Genomic DNA, 8,913 nt, shown 5'->3' on the forward strand with positions numbered 1-8,913 from the left:
GAGCTGATACCAAGGGCTCAAGTAGAAAGCAAATGTTTTGAGAATGATGATGGCAACAAATGTACAAATGTGCCTGACACAACAACAACAAAACCAACAAAAATAACAAAATAGAAAAACCTCAATCAAAAAGAAAGTAGATAATATTAAAAGCTAGAACAAATTTAAATAGGTCAAAAGAAAGGTCAAATAATAAGGTATTAAATATTAACCTAACTGCATCTGCAATAATCCACTTTCCCAAGCATTCTCATGGTAGCAAGGCAGTTCCCATCCCTGGCCCATGGTCAGAGGGGATACACCAGAGGCTTAATTCACCAGTACCCACCCCCCCCAACCCTTTTTTTCCTTCAAACTGACAAATGGGTTAAAAGGGAGATCAAATGACAAGCTATTCAATTTTAGCCTAACTACACCTGCCATAATTGCCTTTTGGCTCTAATAGCAAGGTCATTCACACCCCTTGACCATGCTCAGAGGGCATTCACCAGAGGCTTAATCCATGTGCGGACCCTGCAAATGGACTTCAGGCTTTCTCCAAAGAAGACATATATGGATAGAGTTCAATGAAAAATACTACTGTATTGGAAGGATCTTACTTCTTCTTGTCGGGGTAATTGAAGTCATTAAAGGGTAAAACTCACATCCTGTCCCTCAGTGACTCCTCGTTCCAGGCAGAGGGGGACGTGGCCCCACTGTAATCCTGTCACCTTGAAGAAAGCCGAGAATGCAGTTGGACGGCCAGCAGCTTCCCTCACAGAAGCAAAGCTGGAATTAGAACGCAGGCCTTTGATTCCTGGTCCAATTTCTTTTCACCATACCATCTGTCTCTCGAAGGAGATTCATTTCATAATGTAATCAAGCAAGCTGCTGAAAATAGGCCTATTTCTACAACTAAAATAAGATTTGCCTGCTAACAGTGGGACTCTGCCACCTAGGAAATGACTAAGCGCCTCTCCCTTTTTGTGTGCGACGATGGCACTCTTTCGGAAAGAGGGCTTGGGTGGGTAAATTCAGGCATGCCTGTTGAAGGGAAACAGGTAGCTTCAGAAAATCTCCCAGGAGTTCAGATTGTAATTGATTGTAATTGATTGTATTTGTAATTGATTGTAATTGATTATAATCTCCTCTTACGAAGAGCAGTAGGCAGCAGCATCCTTCTGTCATTTAATGGACAAAGGTGTCATTCACTGGACCTAGTTGTGGCCCCCACAGATTTGGGTATTCCCAGATCTGCATTTCTGTACCACCATCTGTTTTGTAGGGTGCACTACACTGTTCTCAAACCCTGAGTGTTCAAAGGAGTCTTGGCTACTGGGTGGAATTAGTACCTAGGGCTCTTTACCTTTTGTTGCTGGCAAGGGCTGGGAATTGTGCTTATATTATACTTTTTCTTTAAAGTGGAAAAATTCTCAGGAGTAACTAATACTTGTTAAATCAGAAACAATCCATTATCCTGTAGCAGCTAATGATAGTGTGGATGTAGGAAAATATATACTTCTATCTTACAGGGAGTTCTAAAAGTTGATTCTACCGTAGGGGCTGAGAGACCATGCTTCTGGGGGCCACCTGGGGAGTTTCACCTGGGGACGAGAGCTGGAGATCGTGGCAAAATGGAGTGTGCGCTGTTAGGTGCCGTCGAGTCGGCACGTCATAGTTAGCCCAGGCGCTGCAGAACAAAACTCTGCCAAGCCCTGCACCACATTCACCATCATTTCCATGTTTATCAAGCGTGATGGTCCTCCTCCAGGGACTGGTCCCTTCTGATAGCGTGTCTGAAGTATGTCAGACAAAGGCTCGCGGTCTTCACTTCTGGTTATAGTTCTTCGAAGAGCATTCCAGAGTTTCTAAGGAGCATTCTGGGTACACTTCTCCCAAGACAGACGTGTTCCCTCTTCTGTCAGTCCATAGTATAGTCAATATTTGGCATCCACACCGTAATTCAAACATATGCATTGTTCTCTGGTCTCACACTTGTCGCATGCATATGTGGAGATTACAATACCATGGCTGGAGTTAGGAGCACCTCAGTCCTCAAGGCGACCTCTTTGCTTTTGTACCTTTTAGAGGTTTGTTTTGTTTTTTTTTTTCCCAGCAGATTTGCCCAATGCAAGACATCATTTGATTTATTCTTCTTTCTGCCCACTGCCCCTAACTGCCCCCCGTCTGATTTGATTTTTTGACTTCTATTTCCATGGCCATTGATTGTGGGCCCAAGGACAGTGCAACCCCTGACTACGTCAACACTACTTCCCTTCCTGCTGCTTGCTGGTGCAGCTGTGAGGAGATCTGTGTCCCTTACATTGAAGTGTAAGCATACTGAAGGCTGCAGGATTGCATCTTCCTTCGCGTTTCAAGTCTTCTTCCCCTTTCAGCAAGCCAGGTTGTGTAATCTGCATATCGTTCAAAAGTAATAACCATAATCATGAGAATGTTTAAAAAACACAGTTTAGGTCACTGGAAACCCTTTCCTGCCTAAGTTCATCCTGGAGGTCACAGCTTGCAGTATTCTCCCAAGGAGCGTAATATGGCTGTGTTCAACACCCAGCGTAAAACTGAGCTTATTTTATTACCAAAGGAAACAGCACAAGAAGAGAACAAGAAAGTATTTGAACAGAAAAATGCCCTTAGTACTTGTATTTTCAGAAGCAAAACAACTAGAAACCATTTTAATGCCTAATAATTAGAGAATGATTAATCAAGCTGTGATAGAACTATATAAAAATATAAAGCACAAAAGTATATTTAAAGCATCAGAGTGTGGAAATGTGCATACGAGGGGTACCCCCCCATAAACCGGATTTTTTTTCAAAGCTATGTATTTAAATTTTTTTTTTTTACTAAACAACCTTAGCACCTTCAAAGTAGTCTCCATTACACTTAATAAATTTGTCAAAACTGTGATTCCATTCTTGGAAACATTTTTCAAACTCATCTGTTTGGATGGCTGACAGCACCTCCCTCATTTTTTTCTTTACCTCTTCTGCGTTGTCAAGTTGCTATCCTTTCATGTCCCTCTTCATTAACAGAAACAAAAAGAAATCACATGGAACAAGGTCAGGTGAGTAAAGTGTGTGGGGAAAGAGAGGCATGCGGGTTTTGCCAAAAAACTGGAGCACTGAGATGGCTGCATGGACAGGTGCAATGTCATTGTGGCAAAACCTGTCTGCCACAAATCAGGTCTTTTTTGTCACACACTGTTACGGAACCTCTAAATAGAAAGCTTGATTAACAGTCTGACCTGGTGGAATGAACTCCAAACATACTCGAATCCCCATTTTTGACCATTTGAGAGGTTGATGGATGTCCAGAATGAAGTTTATCATCAATCAACATTTTACCTTTTTTGAAATGTGAAAACCACTTGTACACTCAAATTTTTCCCATTGCACTGTCTTTGTAAGCTGTGTTCAACATCACAACAGTTTCTGCAGCATTTTTCCTTGAGCAGAAAACAAAATTTTACAGTCACACGCTGTTCTCTTAAATCAACCATCACAAAAAAAATGAGGTCCGAGCAAAACTATTTCTATGAAAAAATTCACTGTGACAGAGAGAACCTTCCCAGGCAACGCCACTGGGTGCACTAACTCAAAGCAAGTTGCTAGATGCTTGTCTACTGGGGAGCATGCATACTATGAAAGCTCTACCCAGTGGAGCTTTTTTCTGTTGTTTGGGGGTGTTTTTTGCACCCCCTCATATGTACATTGAGAGCTGAGTACAAAATGATGAATGTATATGAATTATAATACATGGTAAGAAAATTCGGAAAGGAATTTAGAATGAAGTAAATACTTTGGCTCAAGACTTTCCATTCCCCCATACAAAGGCTTAATTCACCAGTAAGAAAAAGAAAAGGCAAATCACATGTACCAAGACCATCAGTAAAATATCTCGTTGTTCTTTGGGTTCGCGCCAATTGAGCATGTACATGGCTTCTTTGTTAGAGTACGGTTTTGTCCTGGTTTTCTTTTTGTCCTAAGAAGGCTTCATCATTTACACGGATAGTTGTTTTCTACCTCAGAATTCTTCGTCTTTTAAATTTCTTTTGTTAGATGTCTCTTATTTGTCCAGCCTTATCAATCCGAACCCATGGAAAGTGACTCCGAATTCTTTTCCCACGTCTCATGAGTTGGCTGAGCCAAGTCCCGAGGGGGGCCAGTTGGGTCAGAATGTTGCAGGTGCTCAGGACTCTTGGTTATATCAGGGAGGACTGACGTGGGGCTACTTTAGGTCTGGGGAGCTGCAGGACTGCGGGCCCGCATCCAAGGGCTGGTGTCCATCCACTGTCCATCAAAGTGAGTCCATCCACTGTCTGTGCCTGGCGGGTCAGAGCTGGGCCATCAGATTCTGAGATGTCTGGGGACTGGGGTCTCTGCTCCTCCTCCAGAGATGCTTGCACACACACTCCACAGAGCAATGTCTGACTTCTTAGGGATCACGGGCTGGGAGCAGAGGTGTCTTCTTGTTGCCAGGCAACAACTTCTCTCACGCTTAGGTGCCAGTTGAATAATGGTGTCCCTCATGCTAATTAAATTCCCCAACTTATCCAATTTGCCTTAGAGACGCCGGCCTGTAATTTCTTAAGATCGACACAGCTTTGCTCAAACAATACCATTTGTGCTTTCCTGTCTTCCCCGGAATCAGGTGATGCAGGCCCAGTGTGTCAAAATAGAAACTGAGTTCTACCGCCGCAGTCGAAGCGAGATAGTGGAAGGAGAAGGCCACACCATGGGAGCCCTTTACTGGCAGCTGAACGACATCTGGCAGGCTCCGTCCTGGGCGTCTCTAGGTAAGCATTCTTTGTGCAAATGAGAGAAAGCGATCCCTGTCCCGAGAGGCCCCGGGAAGCACGATACCGATACCGAGGGAGAAGATGGGCCCCTGCTGAGCTGTGGCTGAGAAAGCCCTCCTGTCGCGGCCCTGCTTACTTTCCCCAGGCCCTGGTGACGCTGGAGGACGAGTCTGGGCTGTGTACTTGCAACAGCACGCTCCCAAAGGGGCTGATTCATGTGCAAAGGCTTTAGTCACATGTCAGACTTTTTGCTTAGCATTTTGAATTATTTCAGAGGATTTTCCCAGGGCCAAAGGAATGTGAACTTAAGCAGCCCTTCTTCTGTTTGGAGGAGCTGGATGGCACAAGCAGATAACCCACTCAACTGCTTACTGAAAGGCTGCAGGTGGCTTGGAAGAAAGGCCTGGCAATCCGCTTCTGAAAAGTCAGCCATTGAAAACCCCGTGGAGCACGGTTCTCCTCTGAGGCACTTGGGGTTGCCATGAACCAGAGTCACTTCCATGGCAGCTCCTTCATCTTTTGGGGGAAGTTAGTCGACATGGAGGTATGGGAAAGGTGACCGGTTGAACCAACAGGTACTGTCCACAGGTACTTAGAATTTGAAGCTTTCCATCTACTTTGTTGTTGTTAGGTGTGGTTCTGAGTCATGGAAACCCTGTGTACAACAGAAGGAAACACCACCCAGCCCTGCGCCATCCTCACAATGGTTCCGATGTTTGAGCCCATCCATGCAGCTGCTGGGTCCTTCCAGGGTCTTCTCCCCCGCACCCCCCACCCCCTCCGCTGCTCTCTACTTAACCAGGCATGATGTCCTTTTCCAGGACTGGTCTCTCCTGACATGTCCAAAGTATGCAAGATGAACATACTTTAAAAATACATGTATTTAAAGAGTAATATTGAATCTTTAGCTGCCATTAGATATGAGCTAAAATTAAGTTCAGCTCAGAGCAGAGTAAGCAATCTGGGTGCGCAGTTAAGCACGAGAGAAGGCCATCCGAGTAGATGAGCCATTTTCATGGGTGATGCTCTTAAACGGGCCTGGATACAAATCCAAAGGAGCTTTTGCCAAACACACGTTGGTTATAGTCAAATGGATGCTTCGTGCAGGGAACTGGATTTTTTTCATTGAGTTTTTCAGACCAAATTGCTTATCAACACCGAGCAGATAAAAGGGTGCTTAAGGAGAACCGGGAGCCTGGGGAAGAGCCTTTGGGGGTGCTGGAAATCTGGACTGAGAGTTCCTATTCAGAGATGCCTGGACCAGATGCCCTGCTTTTCCCATAGAGGAGCTTCTAGACGTGCTGAAGCCGAGTCTGATTCAAGACACAGGAGCGCTCAGTTTTTGTACATAGCTTATACACGACCGTGTGCGGATTATTAGTGTGACGTTTTTAGGGATAATAAGAGAAGCTCAAGTATAAGAATATGATGGCAGAGCAAGTATGTGGTTGTCTCCTAGGCTCTGACAGGATTCCTCCTACTTAGAAAGGGTCAGCCACTCTTTGTATCTGTTAGCGAAGCCAGGCATCAACAGAAGCTGGTCCTGATCTGGGCAGCCTGATAGGCACTTTTTAAATCTGTGTCCTGGGCTTAGGGAATCCAGCGCTTGGTGGCACAAACAGTTAAGAGCTTGACTACAAATGAAAATAACAGTTCAAACCACTCAAGAGGCTCGTCAGCAGAAAGGTTGGCAATCTGCTTCTAAAAGCTCACAGCCATGAAGACTTTTGTTATCAGCTGAAATGAGATCTTCTAGAGATCTACCTACTGGGCATCTGTGGGTTCTCATGTCTTTATTAAAATTAGTCTTGCTTATAATTATAAAAAAAAAGTCTTGCTTTATTAAAAATAGTCTTGCTTATAATGGTATAATTATACAACTCTAAACATCTGGATAGTTTGCTTGATTCTTTAACTTGGACAAATGTCCCAGACACACGTTGTTGGGTGCTATTGAGCTGGCTCTGGCAGATGAAAACCCGGCCTGGTCCCATGCCAGCCTCACGTGTTGTTGGTGCCCATTGTTGTGCCCACTGTGTCAGTTCATCTTGCCGAGGGCCTTGCTCGTTCTCGATGTCCCTCCACTTTCACAAGCATCAGGGCTTCTCCAGGGCCTGGCCTCTGCTGGAGGATGTCCCCAGTACTTCCTCCTCTCAGGAGCGTCTGCTTGTGCACCCTCCAAGACAGGTTCATTTGTTCTTTTGGCAGTTCCTGGTCCTTTCGTCATCTTCACCAGCACCGCAAGTCAAGTGCCTGGATACTTCTCCAGTCTTCCTTAGTCAGTGCCCAGCTTTCACCTACTTAGGAGGTGATTGAAAATCCCATGGTTTGAGTCAGACACCCCTTACTTAGTCCTCAAAGTGACATCCTTGCTCTTCAACACTTTAAAGAGGTCTTGTGCAGATTTACCCAATGCAATGTGTCGTTTGATCTCTTGACTGCTGCTTCCATGAGCATTGACCGTGGATCCCAGCAAGGTGATTTTTCACATTGAGTTGTAACCCACACTGGAAGAGGCAGATCCTAATCTTCATCAGCAAGTGCTTCAAGTCCTTCTGACTTTCAGCAAACAGTTGTGTGATCTGCATGTTGCAGGTTACTGAACCGTCTTCCTCCAATCTTGATGCCGTGTTCATCTTCAGAGTCAAGCTTCTCTGAATATTTGCTTGGCACACAGATTGATATGTGTGGGGAAGGGATACATCTCTGACACGCACCTTTCCTGATTTTAACCCAGGACATATTCCCTTGTTCTGCTTCCACAAATCCCTCTTGATCCGTGTACAGATTCCGCATCAGCACAATAAAGGTCTCTGGAATTCCCATTCTTCTAAATGCTATTCCTAGTTTTGAATGGTTCACACAAATACCTTTGCATAGTCCCTAAAACACAAGTAAACATCGTTCTAGTATTCTCTGCCTTGAGCAGGATCCAGCCTGACATCAGCAAGGATCTATGCCTTGTTCCGTGTCCTCTTCTGAATCTTACTTGTGGCAGCTCTCTGTTGTACCACTGTCATCATTGTTGAGTGATCTTCAGGAAAATTGTTCTTGCAGGCAACATTAATGATGTTGGTGGATAATTTTCAATGATGTCAACTTTCTTTGCAATGGGTATAAATATGGATCTCTTCTTGTCGGTTGGCGAGGTATCTGTCTTCCACATTTCTTGACATAGATAGATGAGAGCTTGCAGTGCTGCGTCAGCTTGCTGAAACATTTCAATTGGTGTTCTGTTGATTCCTGAAGCCCTGCGTTTCACTAATGCCTTCAGTGGAGTTTGAATGTCTTTCTTTAGTGTCCTTGGTCCTTGCTCATAGCATGTTGACTGTTGACTAATTATGTTTGGTACAGTCACTCTGTACCATGAAGATCCCGGACACCGTACTCCACCAGGAAGGCCTTCCTTCCTCACTTCTGTTTTGAGTGGCTTCTGGCCTGATGGGCTCCTTTCAAGGACTGGATCAGACAGTGTTCAGCTGTGCATGAGGCTTTTATTGTCTGCCAGGGTTCTGCTTCTCTCTGTAAGGTTTCCAGTGGCTCATCCCTCACAAGTGGACAGCCTATTTCTTCTTCGTAGCCTGCTCTTGGTCCGCAAGCTCTGCTGAAGCCTGTTCATCTGGGGGACCCTGCTAGTATTTGAAATACCAGTGACACAGCTTCCAGCATCACAGCCACATGCAAGCCGCCACAGTCTGCCACACTGAGAGACAAGTGCTAGGACTACGCCATCTATATAAAGTAAGTCTAAATGTCCGTGCTTTTTAAGTCATTCTAGCTCCTTGATGATAATAATAATAGTAATAAATTATATGCAATAGGAAAAGACTTTGTACGTTATGTTGTTGGCTGCCATCAAGTTGATTCTGACTCAGTGACCCCATGTAATGGAGAGGAACTAACTGTCTGTAAGGTTTTCGTGGCTGTAATCTTTACATGTGTCAATCATTGGGTTTTCCCCCCAGTGACATGCCTGGTTGGGTTCAAACTGCCAACCTTTTGCTTAGTGGTGGAGGATTGCTAAACCATTTGTGCCATCACACAGAACCATGCATTTTGTGTTAGTTGTGACGTTCAGATCAGATTCCTAGGCCAAATTTACTTTACAATAAGCATTT

At 44.6% G+C, this 8,913-nt stretch overlaps 1 protein-coding gene across 1 annotated transcript in view; it reads left to right on the forward strand.

Moving 5' to 3' along the window:
* Positions 1 to 8,913, forward strand: part of MANBA (mannosidase beta) — a 159,075-nt gene that overhangs the window by 136,091 nt on the left and 14,071 nt on the right. Inside the window, exon 14 of the mRNA XM_004703287.2 lies at positions 4,648 to 4,792. Coding sequence (XP_004703344.1) covers positions 4,648 to 4,792 — 145 coding nt within the window. The remainder of the gene's footprint in view (positions 1 to 4,647; positions 4,793 to 8,913) is intronic.

This window comes from Echinops telfairi, unplaced genomic scaffold, assembly GCF_000313985.2.
Source record: "Echinops telfairi isolate 266 unplaced genomic scaffold, ASM31398v2 ScPeMD7_7468;HRSCAF=8506_0, whole genome shotgun sequence".
In the NCBI taxonomy this organism is placed as follows: domain Eukaryota; kingdom Metazoa; phylum Chordata; class Mammalia; order Afrosoricida; family Tenrecidae; genus Echinops; species Echinops telfairi.